This window comes from Nerophis lumbriciformis, linkage group LG10 (assembly GCF_033978685.3).
Source record: "Nerophis lumbriciformis linkage group LG10, RoL_Nlum_v2.1, whole genome shotgun sequence".
Lineage (NCBI taxonomy): Eukaryota > Metazoa > Chordata > Actinopteri > Syngnathiformes > Syngnathidae > Nerophis > Nerophis lumbriciformis.
In genome coordinates, this window is record NC_084557.2 from 17,220,816 (window position 1) to 17,233,191 (window position 12,376).

Genomic DNA, 12,376 nt, shown 5'->3' on the forward strand with positions numbered 1-12,376 from the left:
AATAAAATAACAATAAAAATAAAATTAAAATAAAAATCGATTTTTGAAAAATGAGAATCGATACTGAATCGTACAACGTGAAAATCGTGATTTGAATTTGAATCGATTTTTTCCCACACCATATATATATATATATATATATATATATATATATATATATATATATATATATATATAATTATATAATTTATATTAGTGTCGTACGGTATACTGGTATAGTATCGCGGTACTAATGAATAAAAAACGGTACTAAAATCTGTTTGAAAAGTACCGGTTCCCGGGCATGACGGCGCGTCATTGCTGGTTTTACGAGCAGAGGAGCATGTTCAGCAGCGCACAATCACGGAGTATTTACAAGCAGACACGGTGTGTAGACAGAAAAGGGAGAACGGGCGCATTTTGGTCTAAAAACTGACGATAAAGGTGAAGTTATAACACTGAAATGCCCTCAGGAAGAGGTGCTTTAAGACATAGCTAGCGAGCTAGCGGCGAACGTCCATTCAACAGTCGGCGGTGTTTTAGCTACTTCTAAATCACTAATCGTCGCCTCCATGGCGACAAATAAAGTACGTTTCTTACAAGTATCATCCCTGCAGGACGAGGAGTAGCTCAACATGTTTCACTACACATCGTAGGAGGATACGATAACTAACTGCTAACAGCAAGCTAGCACCCTGAATGTAAACAAATGCCATGGGTGAATCTACACCTGAAATCCACTGTAATGATACTAAGTACAATAGCGTATCAAGTCGATACTACTATGATTACATCGATATTTTTTATCGGCACAAAATCTTTTTTCCTTTTTAAGAACATGTATATTATGTTTATATACTCAGGGATTACGTCCTTGGACACATGAGGACTTTGAATATGACCAATGTATGATCCTGTAACTACTTGGTATCGGATTGATACCTAAATTTGTGGTATCATCAAAAATAATGTAAAGTACCCAAACAACAGAAGAATAAGTTATTACATTTGAACAGAAGTGTAGATAGAACATGTTAAAACAGAAAATCAGCAGATTTTAACAGTAAATGAACAAGTAGATTAATAATCTATTTTTACAATTTGTCCCTCATAATTTTGACAAAATAGAATGAGAAATGACCCAATATGTTACTGCATACATCAGCAGTCAAATTAGGAGCCTTCTTTTGCTTACTTACTACTAAAGGACAAGTTGTCTAGTATGTTCACTTATTTATTTAAAACTGTTTTTTGATTGCAATAAGAAACATATATTCAATGTACCCTAAGATTTTTTGTTTAAATAAAGCCAATAATGCAGTTTGCTTTTTCGATGGTCGGCTTTGGGGCTGAGTTGTGTGCATTTCATAATTTCTTTTCAATGATGAGGGTGAGTCCATAACGTGCTAAATGGCTGACTGAATGATTTTGTGAGTCCGTTCGATTTATTGTGAACAATTTAATTGGTCCATCGTGACCCGTTCGGCAATTTCCTTGATGTGATTTGAAAACGCTACATTTATTGGCTTCATGTGACGCTTGAGAACCTGGAAAAATCCATAAATTAGCAGTAGCATTGTATAAAGCGCAGAGTTCAACGCAAGGGAAAAAAGTTGTGCCTTGTAGTCCGTAAATTACAGTAATTATTTTGCACTATTGACTTTATTTTTCTTAAACAACTGATACATCAAAATGGAATATATGTATATTGTGTTGATGTTCTTACATTATTAAATACATTTATATTCATACAGTAGTAAATTGTTCACTAATAAGTTTGTTGATAAACTAAAAATATTTGCCTAAAATGTTTGTTGTATGTTTTAATCGGATTATAATTGAAATTGAATTATTAAATAATACAAAAATATTAAAATGTAACATTATGTTCTACTGCAGGCTTTTAGATAAGGTCCATTATGAGCCAGAGGTAAGGGATTTTGTCTTTTCCCATTCTAGAGTCTACAACCATCACTAAGGTGTACTTGAGTGGGTACATAACCATTATTGCAATCAGAGCGCTCAAGGTTGCCCACAGCAACAGTCTTTTAGACATGTATGGTGTGTGTTTGTTATGTTGATGTCAAAATATGTGTACACTTGCAGTGACTTAATTTGCATGCTGAGCTTAAGCCTCCATGTCAGGTATCCCTTTTTTAACATCGGAGTGGAGGACATGTGCATTCATGAAAATAGTTCTATATTTTCAGACTTTCGGTAATGTGTCCTGGATGAGAGCTTTTTTTAGAAGAAAACAGAGTTTTATTCTGCATGGACTGATTCCAATGCCTGTTGAATAATGATAATAGTATACAATTGTCTCTTTTAATAGTAAGGGTCAGTGACTCCAAAATCATTATATAGGTGCAGTAAACAGTAAAATATAACAATGTGTATGGTGATGCTGGAGGACATCCGTCCAACCATTTTCTATAGCCTACCGCTGGTCGTCATTGGGGGCTTGGGTGAGAGGTGGAGGTTGTTAAGTGTTTATTGTAACCCTAACCTTAAAAAGCACAGGATTTCAACAACAAGTGCATGGGAGTTTGCCCAACCAGTCGACATATGTTTTGTGGATTTGGAGAAGGCATTTGACCGTGTCCCTCGGGAAGTCCTGTAAAGTTATAGTACCAATGACTGTCACTGTGGGGAGGGCTCAGAGAGTATGGGGTATCGGACTGTCTGATTGTGGCGGTCCGCTCCCTGTATGATCAGTGTCAGAGCTTGGTCCGCATTGCCGGAAGTTAGTTGGACACGTTTCCAGTGAGGGTTGGACTCCGCCAAAGCTGCCCTTTGTCACCCATTCTGTTCATATCTTTTACGGACAGAATTTCTAGGCACTGTTAGGGCTTTGAGGGGATGCGGTTTGGTGACTGCAGGATTAGGTCTCTGCTTTTTGCAGATGATGTGGTCCTGATGGCCACATCTGGCCAGGATCTACAGTTCTCACTCGACCAGTTTCCAGCCGAGTGTAAAGCGACTGGGATGAGCATCAGCACCTCCAAGTCCGGAAGAGATCTTTCCCCAAGTTGAAGAATTCAGGTACCTCAAAGTCTTGTTCACGAGTGAGGGAAGAGTGGATCGTGAGATTGACAGACGGATCGCTGTATCAATCCATTGTGGTAAAGAAAGAGCTGAGCCGGAAGGCAAAGCTCTCAATTTACCGGTCGATTTACGTTCCCATCCTCACCTATGGTCATGAGCTTTGGGTTATGACCGAAAGGACAAGATCACGGGTGCACACTGCCAAAATGAGTGTCCTCCGTCCGGGGAAGGGGCTCTCTCTTAGGGTGAGAAGCTCTGTCATCCGGGAGGAGCTCAAAGTAAAGCCGCTGCTCCTCCACATCGAGAGGAGCCAGATGAGGTGGTTTGTGCATCTGGTCAGGATGCCACCCGAACGCCTCCCTAGGGAGGTGTTTTGGGCACGTCCGACCAGTAGGAGGCGACGGGGAAGACCCAGGACACGTTGGGAAGACTATGTCACCCGGCTGTCCTGAGAACGGCCCGGGATGCCCCATGGCTGCATGGGGCGAGGGAAGTCTAGGCTTCCCTGCTTAGGCTGCTGCCCCCACGACCCGACCTCGGATAAGCGGAAGAAAATGGATAGGTGGATGGATGTATCAATATCTTGTGCCTGCTGGGAAATGTTTATTTATTCATTTCCTTCATAGTTAATATGTATTTTTCATTGTTTTCTTGCATGTAAAACGCATACCACTGTAAAACATTCATTAAGACAATTCCCACTCCTCTTAATAATCAAAGTAGATGACCTTCTTCAGTCGCAGATCAGAATAACAGATATTGGGGAGTGGTTTAAGATCACCTCTGTAATGTTTTGTGCACCTTTTGCAGTAAAACTTCTTCATTCTCTGACACGTGACGTTCCCCAGCAAGCTATTTCATATGATCCTACGTTCCATCGGGTGCTGCAGTGGTTCTACAAGCTGCTGCAGTACCTTGGACAGCGCAAGTGAAGTCCATTGAACATACTCTAATACAGTGTTTTTCAACCTTTTTTGAGCCAAGGCACATTTTTTGCGTTGAAAAAATCCGGAGGCACACCACCAGCAGAAATCATAAACTCAGTTGACAGTAAAAAGTCAATGTTGGATATGACTTTAAAGCATAACCAAGCATGCATCACTATAGGTCTTGTCTCAAAGCAGGTGTACTGTCACCACCTGTCACATCACACCCTGACTTATTGAGTTTTTTGCTGTTTTCCTGTGTGTAGTGTTTTAGTTCTTGTCTTGCGCTCCTATTTTGGTGGCTTTTTCTCTTTTGTTGGTATTTTCCTGTAGCAGTTTCATATTGTATATTTCCCGCATCTACTTTGTTATAGCAATCAAGAATATTTCAGTTGTTTTTATCCTTCTTTGTGGGGACATTGTTGATTGTCATGTCATGTTCGGATGTACATTGTGGACGCCGTCTTTGCTCCACAGTAAGTCTTTGCTGTCGTCCAGCATTCTGTTTTTGTTTACTTTGTAGCCAGTTCAGTTTTACTTTCGTTCTGCATAGCCTTCCCTAAGCTTCAATGCCTTTTCTTAGGGGCACTCACCTTTTGTTTATTTTTGGTTTAAGCATAACTGGCTGCCACCTACTGATATGGAAGAGTATTACACGGTTACACTGCCGAGCTCTAGACACTCAACAACAACACATCATTTGCAGACTATAATTACTGGTTTGCAAAAAAAATTTTTTAACCCAAATATGTAAAATTAGATCATCTCCCACGGCACACCAGACTGTATCTCACGGCACACTAGTGTGCCGCGGCACAGTGGTTGAAAAACACTGCTCTAATACAGTGGTTCTTAACCTTGTTTGAGGTACCGAACCCCACCACTTCTTTAGTGATTTTTTTATTTTATTTTATTTTTTCAAATTCAAGACAAATTATGTTGTTTTTTTTACTGGTGCACAAAATGAACCGTGCATGAACATCACCTTGTTCAAAGAACAAAACCAACACAGTGCATGAACTCACAACAAATTACACACCTGCAAATCAGTGTGACTTCTGCTGTTGCCGTATCCACAATACGCCAATAGGGAGAAGTTTTTATTCACGCGATGAGTCGGGTGTGTCTTGACCTCCGCCGAACCCCTGAGGCCGACTCACCGAACCCGGGTTAAGAACCACTGCTCTAACAGCAGCAATGTGCCTTTTAATCTCATGGAGAGACCAGACGACTGGGATATTTGTGCACTTCTCGTTCATTCATTTCCCACCGCTTAGCCTGTTCAGGGTCACACGGGCGAGCCGGAGCCTATTCAAGCTGACTTGAAAATAACCGAATGTCGGGTTTAAACCAGTGCAAAACACAACTATATCAAATGAATCACATCTTTGTTCATGTGTTAATTAAAAGCAAGCATTTTTTTTAGACATAGGCACCATAGGGGCGGAATAGCTCGGTTGGTAGAGTGGCCGTGCCAGCAACTTGAGGGTTCCAGGTTTGAGCCCCACTTCCGCCATCCTAGTCACTGCCGTTGTGTCCTTGGGCAAGACACTTTACCCAGCTTCTCCCAGTGCCACCCACACTGGTTTAAATGTAACTTAGATATTGGGTTTCTTAAAACTCATTTGTATACTCTAGCCTTTAAATAGACCCCCTGTTTAGACCAGTTGATCTACCGTTTCTTTTTTTTTTCTCCTCGGCCCCCCTCTCCCTTGTGGAGGGGGAGACACACAGGTCCGGTGGCTATAGATGAAGTGCGGGCTTTCCAGAGTGGTGACCCGGGGTGGACCGCTCGCCTGTGCATCGGTTGGAGACATCTCTGCGCTGCTGACCCGTCTCCGCTCGGGATGGTTTCCTGCTGGCCCCACTATGGACTGGACTTTCACTAATATGTTAGATCCACTATGGATTGGACTCTCACAATACTATGTCAGACCCACTCGACATCCATTGCTTTCGGTCTCCCCTAGAGCGGGGGGGGGGGGAGTTACCCACATATGCGGTCCTCTCCAAGGTTTCTCATAGTCATTCACATCGACGTCCCACTGGAGTGAGTTTTTCCTTGCCTTTATGTGGGCTCTGTACCACTTGTGCAGCCCTTTGAGACACTTGTGATTTAGGGCTATATAAATAAACATTGATTGATTGATTGATTGATGTAAAAGCACTTTGAGTCACGAGAGAAAAGCGCTATATAAATATAATTCACTTCACATTTATACATGTACTGTAAATGCACCTAATGTAATTTAATACCCAAATCTGCATTTGGCTGGCCAGATGCTCAAAGTGTAATTTTTTTTAATTTTTTTTTGGCAGAATGTTGTCTGTCTATCTGTGTTGGCCCTGTGATGAGGTGGCGACTTGTCCAGGGTGTACACCGCCTTCCGCCCGAATGCAGCTGAGATAGCCCCCCACCACCCCAAAAGGGACAAGCGGTAGAAAATGGATGGCTGGATGGACTCCTCTTTAAAATGCCATCTTATATATTTTGTCTGAAATGCAACTTTTACCCTCCATGCAGCATTGCAGGGCAATGAGATTTTTCCTGCCCTGATGTGGGATCGTATGTCGTGGTGGCTTGTGCAGCCCATTGAGACACTTGTGATTTAGGGCTGTATAAATAAACTTTGATTGATTGACTTAAAGTACAACTAAGTGCAATAATTTGAATACAAAAAAATAATAAAGCCACTTTACTCACCTCATTGCTCTCAGAATCCGCCATTTTTCTCCTGAGGAGCATGCAACGGGACGAGTGCTTAATTCCCATAAGAGGCAGGTGGAGGGGGGAAGAAATATTTTTGACACTTGACAAATGGGCGGGAAAAAACCCAAAAAAAAACACCTCCTTCGCGTTTCCGGCCCAGGGCGAGAAGCAACCTTCTTCTAGAATGCCGAGGGTGCGTAGACCGAACCGGACCGGCTCCCAAACGTGCGGTTGTCACGAAGCGGCGCGGGTTCCATGGTGGAAAAAAGTTTGCCGTCCACCGGCGGTTTTTCCCACCCCCCTCCCGCTGGAAAAGGAGAGGCGCGCATCAGCCGAGATGAGAAGACGTCAGGCGGCATCCTGTCCCGTCATGATGGAGTGTGTGCGAGACTCGCACGTGCGGACATCAAAGCGGCACACTTGCCAGTGAACGCCACCCTACTTTGACGGCTTCCACTACTGCAACGTTGTTGCTAAAAATAGCAACGGCGCTCTATTCCGCGCAACTCGTACGGCGTGCGCGCGCGCGCGTGCACGGAAATCCTGATGAGTACGCGTGCGCAAGTTTACTTCTCTGCAGCAATTACCGCTTCTGCCTTTTTATTTGATTTTTTTATATATATATATATATATATATTTTTTTTTTTTTTTTTTTTTTGAGTAATAAGTAGGGATGTCTGATAATTGCTTTTTTGCCGATATCCAATATTCCGATATTGTCCAACTCTTAATTACCGATACCGATATCAACCGATACATACAGTCGTGGAATTAACACATTATTATGCCTAATTTGGACAACCAGGTATGGTGAAGATAAGGTCATTTAAAAAAAAAAAAATAATAATAAAATAAGATAAATAAATTAAAAACATTTTCTTGAATAAAAAAAGAAAGTGAAACAATATAAAAACAGTTACATAGAAACTAGTAATTAATGAAAATGAGTAAAATTAACTGGTAAAGGTCAGTGCTATTAGTGGACCAGCAGCACGCACAATCATGTGTGCTTACGGACTGTATCCCTTGCAGACTGTATTGATATATATTGATATATAATGTATCCATCCATTTTCTACCGCTTATTCCCTTCGGGGTCGCGGGGGGCGCTGGAGCCTCTCTCAGCTACAATCGGGCGGAAGGCAGTGTACACCCTGGACAAGTCGCCACCTCATCGCAGGGCTATATATAATGTAGGAACCAGAATATTAATAACAGAAAGAAACAACCCTTTTGTGTGAATGCGTGTGAATGAGTTTTTTTGGGTTGGTGCACTAATTGTAAGTGTATCTTGTGTTTTTTATGTTGATTTAATTAAAAAAATTTAAAAAAACGATACTGATAAAAAAAAAACAACTATACCGATAATTTTCGATATTACGTTTTAAAGCATTTATCGGGCCGATATTATCGGACATCTCTAGTAATAAGTCGTGATGTTGTTTTCATGCACGCTCAGACTGGGATAACGTCGGCGCACGTTTGTTCTCTTTCAAGTATGCCGGTTGACACAATCAAGCGTCAGCCTGCAGTGGCAAGTATCAATCAATCAATCAATGTTTATTTATGTAGCCCTAAATCACAAGTGTCTCAAAGGGCTGCACAAGCCACAACGACATCCTCTGTTCAGATCCCACATCAGGGCAAGGTAAAAACTCAACCCAATGGGACAATGAGAAACCTTGGAGAGGACCGCAGATGTGGCGACCGGTGCAATGGACGTCGAGTGGATCTAGCATAATATTGTGAGAGTCCAGTCCATAGTGGATCTAACATATTAGTGAAAGTCCAGTCCATAGTGGGGCCAGCAGGAGACCATCCCGAGCGGAGACTGGTCAGCAGCGCAGAGATGTCCCCAACCGATGCACAGGCGAGCGGTCCACCCCGGGTCCCGACTTTGAACAGCCAGCGCTTCATCCGTGGCCACCGAACCTGTGCCCCCCGCCCTCTCCACGAGGGAGAGGGGGGTAGAGCAGAAAAGAAAAGAAACGGCAGATCAACTGGTCTAAAAGGGGGCTCTATTTAAAGGCTAGAGTATACAGAGTATACAAATGACTTTTAAGATGGGACTTAAATGCTTCTACTGAGGTAGCATCTCTAACTGTTACCGGGAGGACATTCCATAGTACTGGAGCCCGAATAGAAAACGCTCTAGAGCCCGCAGACTTTTTTTGGGCTCTGGGAATCACTAATAAGCCGGAGTTCTTTGAACGCAGATTTCTTGCCAGGACATATGGTACAATACAATCGGCAAGATAGGATGGAGCTAGACCGTGTAGTATTTTATACGTAAGTAGTAAAACCTTAAAGTCACATCTTAAGTGCACAGGAAGCCAGTGCAGGTGAGCCAGTATAGGCGTAATATGATCAAACTTTCTTGTTCTTGTCAAACGTCTAGCAGCAGCATTTTGTACCAACTGTAATCTTTTAATGCTAGACATACGGAGACCCGAAAAAAATACGTTACAGTAATCGAGACGAGACGTAACGAATGCATGAATAATGATCTCAGCGTCGCTAGCGGACAAAATGGAACAAATTTGAGCGATATTACGGAGATGAAAGAAGGCCGTTTTAGTAACACTCATGATGTGTGACTCCAACGAGAGAGTTGGGTCGAAGATAATACCCAGATTCTTTACCGAGTCGCTTTGTGTAATTGTTTGTTTGTCGACTGTTATGGGGTATTATTAAATAGGTGTCTGTGTATATGACATTCCTGTATCACCCTATTTAAAGTTAAAGTACCCAATGATCACACACACACTAGGTGTGGCGAAAGTACCCTCTGAATTTGACACATCACCTTTGATCACCCCCCGGGGGGTGAGGGGAGCAGTGAGCAGCAGCAGCATAGGCCGCGCCCAGGAGTCATTTTTGGTGATTTAAGCCCCAATTCCAACCCTTGATGCTGAGTGCCAAGCAGGGAGGTAATGGGTCCCATTGTTGTAGTCTTTGGTATGACTCGGCCGGGGTTTGAACGCACGACCTACCTCAGGGCGGACACTCTATCCGAAATTTAAATTCAATTAGTTGTTGTTAATTAAAATTAAGGTTGTTCTATTGTAGGTTGATTGGCGACACCAAATTGGCCCTAGTGTGTGAATGTGAGTGTGAATGTTGTCTGTCTATCTGTGTTGGCCCTGCGATGAGGTGGCGACTTGTCCAGGGTGTACCCCACGTTCCGCCCAAATGCAGCTGAGATAGCCCCCCTGACCCCGAAAGGGACAAGCGGTACAAAAATTAATGAATGAATGAATGAATGGATGGCTGGATTGTTCTATTGATCAACGAAAACATATTGAATGGCTCTAATACAGAGCTGGGCAAATATTTTGACTTGGGGGGGCCACATTGAGAGAAAAAATGTGTCTGGGGGGGACAATTTATAAATTATTAACTATATTGCCAAAAATTCTTGGCCACCAGTTTTTAATGAAATAAACTCCTTTTTTAAATGTGTCCACTAGATGTCGCAATAGCAATTCTTTGTATCTTAGTAGATGATGCTGCATATGTAAAAAAAAAATTCAAAATTAAACACATGAGTCGAGGAAAATGAGCAAACTACATAAATAACATCCTGTAATTTGATTTATATGTATTTTTTTATCTTGATAGATTGCAAATTAACACCAATGAGTTGACTGATGAACATTATCACATGATTTATTCAGAAAATATAAAATAAATTACAAATAAAGATAGAATACTACTAACAACATGTAAGTGCAAAAAAAAACCCCAACAACATTATGATTTGTACTTTTTGAGAATGTGCTTGTTTGAATTTTAAACAAAGAAAATCTGAAGTTGTCTTTATTTTTAAGTTATCGTGCCGTGATTTTACCAAGTCCGGCCCACTTGGGAGTAGATTTTTCCCCATGTGGCCCCCGACCTAAAATGAGTTTGACACCGCTGCTTTAACTAGTCCTGTATTGCACTACTTTAATTGCTCTGCAGTACTGGTGCTGCCCCTACCTGGTCTCTGAAGTACTCTACTTTTGCAGTGCACTGGAGTCTATTTTAAGTAGAGGCCACCCCTCTTCCCCACCCACACCACTCTTCACGTGTTACATTATTCAGCAGAGAGAGTAGTGGGAAGACAATCACCAGGCAGGAAGAAGGCAAAAGGCATTGCAAGTGATCCCGCTGCTCTCGTTGCTGCCCTTACCTTGAGCCATCATAGTGCTGCTAAATATTAATGTTCATGAAGAAGGTGGAGGAATACTTCATTTGTTTGTATGTCAGGGAAAGGGAAAGTGATGATGAACTAATTTGCACCTGAAATATTTCACTGTCAAGAAGATTACTGTTAGGATGCTCTTTGACCTCAGTCTAATTATTAGACTAATGAGCTGTGAATGTCTTACACCGGCAGGAGAGGAGAGTGAAATGCACTATATTGCCAAAAGTATTTGGCCACCCATCCAAATGATCAGAATCAGGTGTCCTAATCACTTGTGACCTTCCAATTTGCCCACGCACAATACGCAGAGAGCTTCATGGAATGGATTTTAATGGCCGATCAGCTGCATCTAAGCCATACGTCACAAAGTCCAATGCAAAGCGTGGGATGCAGTGGTGTAAAGCCCGTCACCACTGGACTCTAGAGCAGTGGAAACGCGTTCTGTGGAGTGATGAATCAAGTTTTTTCCATCTGGCAATCTGATGGACGAGTCTGGGTTTGGAGGTTGCCAGGAGAGCAGTGCATTTCGAACTGCATTGTGCCGAGTGTGAAATTTGGTGGAGGAGGAATTGTGGAGTAGGGTTGTTTTTCAGGATTTGGGCTTGACCCTTTAGTTCCAGTGAAAGGAACTTTGAATGCTCCAGGATACCAAAACATTTTGGACAATTCCATGCTCCCAACCTTGTGGGAACAGTTTGGAGCGGGCCCCTTCCTCTTCCAACATGACTGTGCACCAGTGCACAAAGTAAGGTCCATAAAGACATCGATGACAGAGATGAACTTGACTGGCCTGCACAGAGTCCTGACCTGAACCCGATAGAACACCTTTGGGATGAATTACAACGGAGACTGAGAGCCAGGCCTTCTCGACCAACAATCAGTGTGTGACCTCAGCAATGCGCTTTTGGAAGAATGGTGGAAAATTCCTATAAACACACTCCGCAACCTTGTGGACAGCCTTCCCAGAAGAGTTGAAACTGTAATAGCTGCAAAAGGTGGACCAACATCATATTGAACCCTATGGGTTAGGAATGGGATGGCACTTCAAGTTCATATATGAGTCAAGGCAGGTTGCCAAATACTTTTGGCAATATAGTGTATGTAATGATATCTCTTCCATCGCCTCTCTCTGCGGGGTCACTTTTGCTCCTTTCACCCCCCGCACGGCTCAAAATACATCGCTTCTGAAATGCTCTGAGTTATAACAATTCATTGCTTCTGTCAGGTATAGTCCTGCAGCAGGGAGGTTTTTAAACCGCGGCAGCGCACGGAAATAACTCATTATCTTTGAGAGAACACCGCAGCTGTGCAAAGCCTAATGAGGCTTACACCGCCTAGTCCATTTGACATGAACATTATGGACTTGAACGCCTCAGCACACATAAGAAGCTCGGGAGTGATTGGGCCGTACGTCATCCAATCGGTTTTCTCTGACAGCCATAGCAACTCGAAGGTGAGTTTCTTTGGGATGTGCGGCTTTACCCCGAATTCCCAGGAAGTCTCATTTAAGTGGGAACATTCTATTAC

At 42.5% G+C, this 12,376-nt stretch overlaps 1 protein-coding gene across 1 annotated transcript in view; it reads right to left on the reverse strand.

Annotated features, from left to right (window-relative positions):
• The window catches only part of LOC133612592 (protein arginine N-methyltransferase 8), an 84,223-nt gene extending 77,157 nt beyond the window's left edge, over positions 1-7,066 (reverse strand). Inside the window, exon 1 of the mRNA XM_061970157.1 lies at positions 6,655-7,066. Coding sequence (XP_061826141.1) covers positions 6,655-6,723 — 69 coding nt within the window. The 5' untranslated portion in view covers positions 6,724-7,066. The remainder of the gene's footprint in view (positions 1-6,654) is intronic.
• Between the last annotated feature and the right edge of the window lie 5,310 nt (positions 7,067-12,376).